Source organism: Myripristis murdjan, chromosome 3 (assembly GCF_902150065.1).
Source record: "Myripristis murdjan chromosome 3, fMyrMur1.1, whole genome shotgun sequence".
In the NCBI taxonomy this organism is placed as follows: Eukaryota; Metazoa; Chordata; class Actinopteri; order Holocentriformes; family Holocentridae; genus Myripristis; species Myripristis murdjan.
In genome coordinates, this window is record NC_043982.1 from 39,929,021 (window position 1) to 39,942,180 (window position 13,160).

Consider the following 13,160-nt stretch of genomic DNA (forward strand, 5'->3'; position numbering starts at 1 on the left):
TGGTTCCCGGAACCAAGCGGGCTGGTGTAGTGGGAATGAATGCGGAACCGTGAATTTCACGGCGCGGCGCGGCACGGCACTATAGTGGAAAAACGCTAAAAGCGGCACCAAGCGTGACACAAGTGTCTTTGCTGGTTTCCAACCGGTGCAGTTGTCATTTTCCCATCCAGCGCCCACTTTGCATAAAAAGCAAAAGCACTTGCGCCCATCTGTGCGCCCACAGGCGTGTTGGTCTTAAAATGAGGTGTGGTCAGGCGAATTGGTGGTGCATTGCTATCTTGAGGCAGTTGAAAGTGACTGACCAACAACAAGCAGGTCTGAAGTCAGCGGTGCAATTTTCTCTGTGATTTTAAGGTCTTTATCGAGATAGTAATGTGGAAACACGTGTGTTTGAGAAGCACTGAGCGTGATGAGTGTGACGCTTTTAAAAAGAACTTTTGAAAGTGCTTCACAGTTGTAAAATCAAAATATTACGCCATGAATGTTTTCCACTGGATCAGAGATGGAAGTTTACCATGAAGGATTGTCCCTTTAAGGCTGATCAGATCCCTGACTTATTCAAAAGCTTCCCACAGTTCACTGCTGGCCTCGCCGTCATCACTGCGACTCCCTTGCATTGATTTTACTCGAGAGGCATCTGAAATATTATCAAACCATGTGCTTTCATGGATTAACGTGACTGTTAAAAAAGACCGTAGGCTAATCTACATAGAAAGTACACTTTACACTCATACACACACACAGACATACACACACCACACATGACCTGTAGAGTGCAGTTTCCTCCCACTTTAGCCTGTCTTGCCCATTTGCCCTCTTCAGCACCACATCTTCTCCTCCCTCTTTTTTTCTCTCCCCCACTTTTTTTTTCTCACACACTTTCTCACACCAGCTGTCACACTTTCACAGAAACTCCATCTCCTCTGATCCGGCTTACATCCTGCCATCTTTGCAGGAACATTTTTTTTTCTCTTCCCATTTCTACATCCACAGTGTCAGATCGGAGGAGGTAGGATGTAGCCGGAGGTAGCCAATCGAACCAGAGAGGAAGAGAGAGGAAGAGAGAGGAAGAGAGAGAGAGAGAGAGAGAGAGAGATGCACTGCAGCTCTTTGCTTGCTGCTAAAGAGAGGGCAGAAGAAAAGGGATGAATGTGTGCAAGGAAAAAATATAGAGATGGAGGGGAGAGAGAGAGAGAGAGAGAGAGAGAGAGAGAGAGAGAGAGAGAGAGAGAGAGAGAGAGAGAGAGAGAGAGAGAATACTACATCACAACACAGGCAAACTCCATGGCAACGGTTGTCTGACTGTGGCCAGCTGGTTTCTATGGTCACAGATCAATAGGGAAGGTGCATGTGTGGTGGCTTGAAAGGCCTCCCTGTGTGTGTGTGTGTGTGTGTGTGTGTGTGTGTGTGTGTGTGTGTGTGTGTGTATGTGTGTGTGTAATGGCCCTCCCTATCTGTCCTTCTCCCTCTCTCTCTGTGACACCAGTCTCACAAAGAGAATAACAAATGAGCGAGAAAGTTTTTTTATGAGCAATAAATCATCTTTACTGAGCTTCCAAGCGGGGCTGCTGTGGGACTGCAGTTCATTTAGAGCAGCGTCCATGTGACGGTTTGCTACAGTGACAAACTGAATGGGAACTAACCAACTAATTCATTGTTTTTCAAGGGCACTCGAGAACTGGGACAAAAGAGATATTAAATAACAAAAAGTCAATAAAATTGATCTGATCACTGTCAAACTGTGGCCCAGCACAACCTCCCGAATTATCATTATTATTTTAACAAAATGGATATTTCTCAGAGCGTTGCCTGGTTTGTGTCAAAAGCATCAGAGGCTTTTAAATCTGATCATTGCAACAGATCAGTTTACAAGCCGCTTAATTCACATCACTTTGGCTGAATTGACCTGAAATTTATCACCTACATGATAAAATGGTATCATAGGTGATATTAAAATGAACATATGATCCTGTGAAAAATAGCTAGTGAGTTAAGTATTGATTATAATGCCTTGTATAGACAATCACTGTGCACATGTGTATATGTAGGCATGTGTTTCAGTATTTGGGTACAAATGAACCCCATCAAGTTTCATGAAAGTAACATGAAAAAAATATAGATATGCACATCTTATAGATTTAGACTCACTGTACTATAGTGACATGTTTTATACCCGTAATGCTAGGGGAAATCATGTGATGTAGAAGACACAACAACTAGTGCAATGCTGTTGGGAAAAAGAAAAAGAAAAAGAAAAAAAATAGACGTTTTTGCTCTGTAATCCACAGACTATGATAAATCAAGGCAAACACCAATCCACATACATGATCGCATCTTGTATAAATGTCAATAAATTTACAAAAATGCAACACCTATTCAGAGAAATGGTCTGATGACAATTTCCTTATTGAAGCCTTGAGCCAATGTGCATAAAGTGTATAAATGTTGGATGCAAGTGAGTATCGAATGGCACAACTTTATGTTCAGTATCAATGGCTCTAATGGTAGCATGACATTTATTTATTTAGTTATTTTTGTTTCAGTTAGACTACATTTCTTTAAGTTCATATAATATCTTCTTTTGATTTGTTTGGGTGTGCTGCTCTTTTTGCAGATCTATGCAATTTATAGCAACATTTTAGACCCTATGTTAAACATTTTTAGGGCACAAACACTTTACAGTTACAAGCACGACACAAAATTTCAGTTTGATATTCTGATTGCTCGTCTATGCAAAGCAAGCCTTTTCTGTGTGAGGCATGTTCTGTTCCCGCTCTCAGGAATTACTGCTGATTATTTTACATAACAGGACAGAGCGGTTTTCTATATAAAACACTATTTTAGTCCAAAAACTAATAGCCAATCCTGACAAAATAAGAAAATAACAGCTTGAGTGCATCTATCAGTGGATGATTGAGAGAGCAAACCTCGCTCTCCTCCACCCGGTGTCTCTCCTATTTTCATCGCTTTCCACCCACAGTGGTTGTAAGTGCTTTACCAACTCGCAGCACATTTAATGTAATTCCTCCTAACACTTCTAAGAAGACATGTGATGCAAAGAATACACTGGACAGGTGTGTGTGTGTGTGTGTGTGTGTGTGCATGTGTGTGCATTAATATTATAAACCAAACGCCATGACAGCAACCAGAATTTTGCCAATAATTGCCATTTTCTATCTAATTTTAATCCAGATGACACAGAAAACGGCAGTTGTTGGCAAAATTCTGGTTGCCATTATGACAATTAGTACACAGATTTTCATCTAGTGTGTGAAAAATGCAGCATTAAATAAAATGTATAAGCACACGATCATATTTGTGAACTCACGTTTCAAGTTGAAGGGGGATTTTTATGGGAAAATCTGAAGGCTGGTTGTTGCAGCATCACCAAACCCAGTCCGAATCCACGTTTGCCAAGGTGAACTTGCGAGAAAAACAAACACAGTTCTTGCTTGAATCAGAACTCGATGCCGGGTGTCTGGAGTCAAGGTCCGTGTGATTGACCCATCCTGCACCCCAAAACCTCCGTCTGCGACCGACCTCGTTGGTCTTTAATCTACGTCACGGTTCGTCTGGCTCCAGGTCCCATTGGACTGGTTAGGACAGACTGAAGATGGGAACAGATGCTAACAGCCTCTGAGCCACTAGAAGGTGCAGCAGGGATTGGTAACGTCCATTCAGGGGTTTGATTACAGTCGATAACATCAGGTGGATCAAATCTGAGCCCAAGTCCAAGCCTCCCAGGTCATGTCCGAGTCAAGCCTTGATTTTGGTAAGCCTTGAGTCACGTTTGTATTCCAAAGGTGTTGCCCTCAATTTTCATGAAGCCAAAGCTCACAATATGTGCTGGAGGAAAAAGTTAGTCACTCCATCAGAGATATTCTGCAGGATATATTCTCATAGTCTGTGTAGGTCTTTATTGTAACCTCCTAAGTTGTTTCTACGTTGTATCTGCCAAGTTCAAGTTCAACTCTTGAATAGATCTTGCTCTTGCTCTGGTAGTCTTTTTTAAACTCTCTGTTCATTTCATTTTGTTTAAATGTAAAATGCATATATCAAATCAATAATTTCACTGATTGATTTGGATGATTGATCTAAGTCCTCAGTGTAATTGACTGGAGTCGAGTCACGAATCCTCAAAAGCAGGCGTCCAGTCGCGCCTGTGTACTACGACGCCGCTCGGATCAGGCCGGGTTCATCTTTATCTTATAGAAATACTTCGACCTTTCAAAGACGCCGTGAGAGAACCTCGGCCTACTTTTCCACAATATAACTGGTCAAAATATCGGCTCCGGTGCAGGAAAGGAGCAAAGTTGACATTTCACAGACGAGGTCAAGTGCACCATAACAACATATCGCTTTTCTCCCTCTCTCTCTCTCTCTCTCTCTCTCTCTCTCTCTCTCATATGAGAAGTATGTGCTATATCTGGATTTTGCTCTTACCTCTTCATCCTTACAACCCACGCATTCACACACACACACGCACACACACATAGTCACACACAGAGAGAGCGAAAGAGAGAGAGAGCGAGAGAGAGAGAGAGAGAGAGAGAGAGAGAGATAGAGAGAGAGAGAGAGAGACTTATTTAACTAAAACACCTTTAGTTCCTAATCCCTCTAATTCAATGGATGTGATGCAGCAGGATTAAACCCAGCTTAGATGTGCTTTGTTAGAGTTAGAGTTTGGACCCTTGAGAGCGATCAGGGATCTGTCAATGGGAATACACACTGGGAAACTCACAGCCTTCATGGACGGACACACACACACACACACACACACACACAGGTCACTGATAAAGCAGGGCTACAGACTGAGGTTTCTCCTACGTCATGTGTAAATGAGCACAGCTGGTAAAATAAATATTGACTGTCAAGCAAAAGACAGCAGCTGGGTTTCTATCCAAGTATTTATGTATGTACTGAATCGTTAAAAGTGAATTGAAATGATAAAATTCAATAAAAAATTCTGCAAAATTGGATGCAAAAAACACTGTTCTCTCAAATGAGGTGATAAATGGTGACAGGAACACTTTGTAGAGGAAACAATGGCTCAGCATGATCAGCCTGACAAATGATTCGCTCTGTTTAAAGCAGCAGTTTCAGTGTTGACTTGCATGTACTGAAATGTCAACAAAATATTTGTTCACCACGACGCCCCAGACATGCTCTAACTGCTGAGCCAGCTCTGCGTTTGTTGTTGTTGTTGTATGAACATTAGTTGGCATTTCTCTGGTTTTGCCTTTGTATGAAAACAAGAACTATGTTGGCTAAGAAGATATGAAGATATGATAAGAAGATATGAAGTGAACAAACGTTTAAATTTTGTCATGGTTGTCTTCTACCGTCATGTAAGAAGTCTATTTTTCCAATCCTGTCACCAGAATAAAATGTTGCCATTTAACATTTCTGCAACCCAATAAATGTGATGAAATATCAACGTTTCTGAACCAAAATAGATTCCATATGAATATTTAGACTTATAGCCAATGTGGTGGAGGATGTGTTGGCATTATGTGACTTTTAACGTTCATGCATGTGTGAACACTAGTTAACATTAGCTACTTAAGCCACTTTCACTCGCTTTGTTAGCTTTGTTAACCACCAAAACTACTTGGTTATCCATCGTCTTAATCCATAAATAAATCTATCTATCTATCTATCTATCTATCTATCTATCTATGGTTAGAAAAGGTCATGGTTAACATTATGAAACATTAGCTAACATTTGGTAATGATAGGTAAATAGTAAACATGGCTCTTCTGATTGTGCCAACCCCAGCCACTTCAGAACACAGTGTTTTTCGTTCACTTTATATTGCGCCACAAAATTTGAGAGCATGACATTTCAGCATTTCATAAAATTCACACACATATAATGGACACATGATGGCAAAAATAAGAGAAGAGTGGACCGATCCGCTCGGTCCACTCCGAGACTGTTGATGTATTTATCCCATCCATCTATTTTCTACACTCACTTAACCTTGTCAGATTTGGGATGGGGCTGGAAGCTATCCCAGCATGCACGGGGCAGAGGGCAGGGTAACATCCTGGACAGGAAGCCAGACTATCACAGAGCCTGGTAAGTCATTCTGGACTGACACATATTTCTCCATCGCCTGTTTTTCCCTCAGTCGCTCTTTTGGTCAGCCACCCACAGTGTGACACAGCGGTAAATGTCCATCAAAAAAAAAAAAACAGACCTGCTGTCGATGACACTGTCTCATGCAAAAAGAACAGAATAGATGAAATACTTTTCATGCCGTTTTCATGTCAAAATGATGGAATTTGAACAAGTGTGTGGCTATTCAATTCTTCTCGCAATCAGCCACAACTGTCATGCCTGCAACACTCCCCTGCCATTCACTGCCTGTCCAACTGCAGCACACACACGTGCTTGGCCACTGGCCTTGGCCGCGGCTGCCTTTGAGTGGGTCTTTGCAAGCCACCATACTGTGCTCCCATTTTCTGACAGGCTTTCTTTGGAGGCAGACCTAGGGGCAATTTGGATCTGGCACAGTGTGAGAAGAGCTCCTTACGCCAATGGCCTTGGGTTAGGCTTTAAAATAAGCCACCCAGAAGAAGGCAAACAGCCAGAGAGAGAAGAAGAACATGTTGCTCCCCATCTGCCTCCATCGCTGCTGACTTGCTCCTAAGATCAGGAGAGGGAGAGATGGAGGGAACGCGGGTGGGCGCAGGGACTTGACTTTGGCAAAACTACTCTTTCTGATAATGTCAATAAGTAAACAACATCAGAGAACGTCGTATAAAAGAGTTAAAAAGATCATGGGACAAGGAAGAAGGTAGGACAGACAGAAAAGAGACACCTGTTTTAAAAAAAAAAATCCCTCGCAGACATACTGAGGGCACTCGCTAACCAGAGAACACACAGAAAGAGAGAGAGGAAGGGAGAGTCAAAGATAAAGTAAGGACAAGGAAAAATGTGGCATTAATAGGGAACAGAGCATGGCGTGATTTGTTCATTAGCATGCACCCAGAGGACATCAGGGCACAGCTGAGTTAGCAGGGCAATGTAGCGCTTAGCCTTGTGCGCCACAGCCCGAGGAGACACCGAGAGACGGGCACACAGAGGACCAGAGAGGCCCTGATGCAGGCAGCACATGGAGTAAAAAGTCACCACATGCTATCCAAGCGCCTCAGGAACCTACAGCAACCAGCCTACGCTTGCTGTCTTTGCCCCCTCCCCCCATCCTTTTTCTCCAAAACTGGGTGATGGCAACCAGTGTGTGTCCTACATAACTGTTTGTCCAGCCTCCCACCGTCCCACAGCCCCAGGGGGTCAGACTTACAGCTCCTCTCCTCGCTGGCCTTGGCCGGGATCTCCTCCACACAGTCAGCTGGAAACCAGCCCACCTGGCCACGGGCGCTGCCCTCCCAGAAACCCCCCTCTCCGATGCTCAGAACTGGACAGGTGGGGGATGGGGAGGGAGCGCACAGGTGGGGTGGGAGATGGGTGAGAGGATAGGAAAGACACTTTAGTTTCACAGCACAAAACGTCATGAAACAACAGAAAATCCCTTGAGATCATTTTAACGGCCACATTTGAATAACAATTTGTAAGTTTCCTACAGTGTACTGACACTGAAACCTGCTGTACCAAGAATATAGGAAATAATATATTATCTATACTAGGCATGTCATTAAACCAGGATTCTGGTAGTTGACACCAATACCAAGGAAATTCTGCAAAGCTTGATACCTGATTTGATACCACAGCAAAAGTTCTCACTCCTTTCTTTAAAAACTTTGCATAAATATGAACAAGTAAACACCAAATTCATGTGTTTCACGCATTTTAACAAATAGGCTTCTTTACACTGAGAACACTGAGTTACAAGTGCAGATTTGGCCTCTACAGCCTTCAGGTAGAGGACAAAACAACCCAACAAAAAACACTCAAATGAAAGAACCTGCATGAAATGATTTTTTTTTTTTTTTTTTTTTGCATTCCTGTAAGCGTGACTGCAACTTTAAATATTTTTGTATTTACACACCCAGGATAAAGCTACGTTAGCCTGCACTCATATGCTAAAACAACACTGGGTTACAGAGTGATGAATCAAGTTTTGTCGATACAATTGATAAGAAAAACACCCGCACTGGTATTTTTCTAAAATTTTGATAATGACTTGGTCTAAGCATCAATTTTTGTGACATTCCTGATGAATTCAATCTATGATTAAGCCAATTATAAAGTTCAAAGGTAACACTGGCTATTAGTTATGTATTAGTTACGTGCAAGGCGAGACGCTTGGTTTTTTGGGAGTGTGGGTTCACACTGTAGCTGGGCAGAATAATAATTATAGCTCTATGATAATTTTTAGCCTGAGAGAACTGTGGCTCAGGTGATTGTGGAGAGCAGCCGAGGGTTCGGTGTGTAATAGCAATAGAAACTGTGAGGCAAAATAAATGAGGACGGGGCAAAAGTGACGTACTTTTCATTTTAAACAACAGCATAAAACAAAATAACGTCATAAAATCCCTGAAACACTGCTCCCTACGACCCCAGCTGACATTAGTGGCCATCAAATTGGAGCATTTGGACTCGATGGTCATCTGTCATCGCTTAGCTTCCTCCAGTATTGATTTTTTTTCCCACTTTGTGATCATTCCCTGTCATACAGTGTCAGCCCATATGCAACCAAAGGCCTGAGACACTATAGAGCTTATTGATGTAATTTCATAAGACTTTCTTTCCCCTTGGTGTTTCATTTCCAGATACACTGTGAGCTGATAGCAGCAATGAATCAGCGCATGTGGTAGTTTATTTTGTAATCTTTCAGTTTTGATATCCTTTATTCACCCTCTTAACTGTTCCCACAGCTCGCCCCATTACTAAGGGAAACCGGGCCTTTTCCATCAGGGCCCCGCAGCTGTGGAACGCCCTACCTGAGGAATTTAGGTTAGCAACTCCGTATCTCCTTTTAAATCACTCCTCAAAACTCACTTTTACAAGAGGGATTTCTTATAGCAATCTGCTGCTTCTTGCCCATCTTTTACTACTAATATTTTACTGTACTTACTGCAAGACCTGGTTTAATTTTTACTGTATTTATTGTGTCCTATGTGTATGTACAGTCCTCAAAAAGACTTGCTTTCCCTCCCTAACTGCTCTTTTAACTCCCTTTTACTGACTGTTGCTTCGTTTTGTCTCTTTTCTGTTTTTTACTCCCTAAATCTAGTTTTATCCTTTTAAATTTGTTTTTCTGTAAGCGACTTTGGGTACCGTGAAAAGCGCTATACAAATCTCATGTATTATTATGCTCCATGTTTTATTATGTTTACTTTTTATGCTCTTATCTTGACGGTGTGTTACTTGTGATGTAAATGACTTTGTAGCTTCGAACAGGTGTATATTACTTGGGGACATTTCTGAAAAGTATATCCACACGGGAGATCAAGCTTTGGAAACTGTAGCTGGAGGACACTACACCTCAGTATAGGAAAAAAAAAAACATAAGTTAAAATTGAATAAATTGATAAATAACAATGCAAAGATGTGACCACCAGACTGAGGTTGCTCTCAGTCTCACCTTTGACCCGGTCGTTCTTGTAGAGGTTGATCTCTCCCTCCGCCTGGGGAGTGTAGGGACGAACCACCACAAAGTGTCTGCCTGGAACGGCGCTGTACAGCTTCCTCCTGGTGGCCACCGCCTCCACATGACCGCCGGGACTGCCGGAGAGGGAGAGCAGCACGGGTCAGCTCAGGACCGCAGGTAAAGCAACACTATGCAACAGACGTCAACACACACACACATACAGCGGGTGTACATACACAACTTGGCACCCAGGCACGTTATCTGCAAATGCTCTCTCACTCTCTCTCTCTCTCTCACACACATGCACAGCAGCTATCTAGAGGAGAAATTCAGAGGTCAGCAGGCGGGAGTCTTGCTACAGTAAGTGGGGCAGAATATAGGCGGGCTCTGACTCACAGAGCTGCAGTGGCTTCTGGGTAGGAGACAAGGACAACCTTAAGACCACACGGAGAGCTATGAGGGACTTACTCGGTGGTGTTGCAGATAGGAAATATTGTAAAGCAAATGTAAGACAGAGAAAAATACACTACAAGAGGAAAATAGTGTTGTATATGCATAGGGAATAACTTCTCACCTAATGGATTGTGTAATCCCCCATATAAAAAAAAATGCAGGTCTCTATGCTTTCTCCCTTCCTCTATGGACTTCCTCATGCTCTCTATACATTCCCACTTTGCTCTGCCGTGTGGCTCCTCCGTCCTCTGGACCACAACCAGAGCTTTCTGGCACTTGATGTCGTTGCTCTCTCCTGATTAAATCTTTGCTTGTGGTGTATAAAAATCCCATATGTATATCACTTTGGATAAAAGCATCTGCCATTTGTGAATTGTGGTTGTAACTGTATATGAAGAGTAAATGATACTGAGACTTTCAGAGCATTAAATATGAACAACAAATCAGTATGTAAGCACAGTTGTTGGTTAAATACAGTACAGATTAAATACATGTAAAGCTATATCTATGCTGGGCAGAAAAGGCTACTTCAGCATCAAACTAGAGTGATCTCTATCATTCCCTCATCTATTCATACATACGTGATACAGAGTAGACGCTGGAGGTGCTTGATGTGTCTGATATGGTAATTGAGCACCACTTAGTGGTCAGTCTCCATAACAACACTTGCCACAACCGGAGGCGTTACCACACAGGGGTGGGTAGCGCAGTTTTTCCCCACTCGTATTCCTGGCAGAAATGCTGTGGCTGGCCAACAAATGGATGGTGACGTTAAGACACAGCGTTAGAGGTGGTTAAAGATCCCATGAAATGGACTCTTACTGTTTTGATTTGATGTATTTTCTGTTGATCCAGCATGTTTGTGTGGGGCGAAGTGCAGGGAAGGATCATTCACAAGTGTAAACCAATAAGACAGACCGAGCCCTAACCCAATAGGATCTCAATTTGGGAGAGAAACACAATTTTATTTGAAGGGAGAGGTGGATGAGAGAGGATGTTTCAAGATTTGTGAAGGTTTTATTGATTGATTTTTTTTTTTTTCTTACACCCACTAGTGCAGGATGATGTCACCAATTAAAATGCTTTGTTTTATTAGAAGTAGAGGTCATGTGAGGTTATTTCCTCGGGACTTTATGGTTAGGGTCAGGATGTGGGGGGACTTCCGCTGCTTGCTAGGAATATGAATGAAAAAAAAAATAATGATAATAATGCAGATGGGCAACCATGTACTATGCAGGGCGCAAAGTCAGGTTTTTATTTTGTCCAAACACAGTTTCACCAGTTCGCTCCACTTCTCTGGGTGAAGTTTCACTAAGAAACAAGCAGGTGTGCTGTTTGGTTGGAATGGGAACCTGCAGACTCTTGGGTCCTTATGGCACATTGTTCCCATTCCCACATTAACAGAATAAGTTTAATTTATCAGTATTAAATAATAAAGATGTTTGAGGTGTTAAGTATCTCTGAAATGCTAAGACAAAATGGCTACAGCACATAAAATGTTTTGTTAAATCTCTGAATTCCAGGTGAATAAAAAACTAATTGTAAATTTGTCTTCATCAATCTACTCTATTCTTTAGACCCATATCAGCACTGTTTATATATATATATATATATATATATATATATATATATATATATATATATATATATATATATATATATTGATTACTAACAGCCTCTACTTCATTGACAATTATGAAGCTTTTAACTGCATTTGTGCAGAGGCATTGCCTTAGAAATTCAGACAAAGCTGTTTTGACTTTTCCAAATAAAACCAAAACAAAAGGACATTGAGCACATGAGCTCACGTCCATCAACCCATCAACTTTTGAACAGCTGACTTTAATAGTAATAACAGATTTGCTGCTGTCGAGTTTTCAGCTAACATGTGTTAACTTTACACTCCGTTTTTTTTTTGTTTTTTTTTTTTGGATCGTGCACATGTTGAGCGTTTGAGTCACACTCAGATTGAGGCATAGAACAGAAGACTAGAATAGATAGAAGTCAAAAGAGCAGTGAAATAAAACCACAGTGAGGAAGAAGTGGGAGATGAAAGAGAAAAGAGGGAGGTGAAGTGAAGAAGCGAGGGAGTGAGAGAGGAAGGAAAGGGTTTTTTTCCAGTAAGTGGGTCACCTTGTCCTGTAGACTGTGCTCCTCCTCAAACCTTCATGGGCCTTTGGAGAGCTAACCCCATTCAAGATCTAGCGAGAGACAGCTCGCACATTTTCCAGGGAAAGCCACGTACGACACTGCAGCTACGCAAAACCGGGGAACTACAAACACTGCATGACACTGCGATACAGCCACACTGTCACCACTTTCCAAACACCGAAACACATTTAAAAAAAAACAAAAAAAAAAAACTCCTTTGACTTTAAATCTTTAAATCACCTTTTTATGGTGGTTTCAATTGTTGTCAACCTTTTTACATTGTGATTGTATGCCACTATGGGTTGGACTTCATACATTTTGTTATAAAAAAAAAAAAAAAAAAACAGGAATCTGAATAAAAATAAGCCCTTGTGGTGTCAGAACATGTCTCCTTAATTCTTCGTCTCTTTGCTCCCTCCTGCTTGTAGACTTATGTGTTCAACTTTCAAGGTGGTTTTCTTTAATTCTGTTATGTAAAGTGTTTGGACGTTTAGTATTTTGACCTGGGAAAACAGCTGTTCACAATATCCAGGCTGACTAAGCATGGCATCTGTTTTTCTTACTATTACTTTCGTGCCTGCTGGCTCCACTGTCCAACCTAGTGACTTCAATGGCCCAAAAACAGAGAATAGAAAAATGTTACCAGACTGCAGGAACAGTCATCAGTAATAGGCGGCAGGTACGATTTCTGTTCAGCAGGTGCGAACTAAATCTGCATCTTAAGTCATTTAGTCTTATATTCAGTCGTAAAATCATTCAAAAGTGCCCTCTTCTTGAAACTAGCCAGCTGCCTTATTATTATTATGCCTTGTTTAGGCATTTTTATACTCCCTCCCCCCAAAAAACTTCCTGAAACAAGTGAAATGGCACTGGAAACAAGGATACGGTGTACATTTTCAGACATCCTCATACCTCAGACAAAACAGGATTATTTCCTCAGACTAAAAGGCTTCAGCTCTCAGGAAAACTTTGAAAAGTCTAGGTTCTAGTAAAACT

General features: G+C 41.7%; 1 protein-coding gene across 3 annotated transcripts in view; it reads right to left on the reverse strand.

Annotated features, from left to right (window-relative positions):
- Positions 1 to 13,160, reverse strand: part of shank2b (SH3 and multiple ankyrin repeat domains 2b) — a 204,837-nt gene that overhangs the window by 65,880 nt on the left and 125,797 nt on the right. For all 3 annotated transcript variants that reach the window (XM_030076268.1, XM_030076260.1, XM_030076253.1), the window contains exons 12-13: positions 9,555 to 9,694; positions 7,311 to 7,424 (exon numbers count right to left, since the gene is read on the reverse strand). In XM_030076268.1, coding sequence (XP_029932128.1) covers positions 7,311 to 7,424; positions 9,555 to 9,694 — 254 coding nt within the window. The remainder of the gene's footprint in view (positions 1 to 7,310; positions 7,425 to 9,554; positions 9,695 to 13,160) is intronic.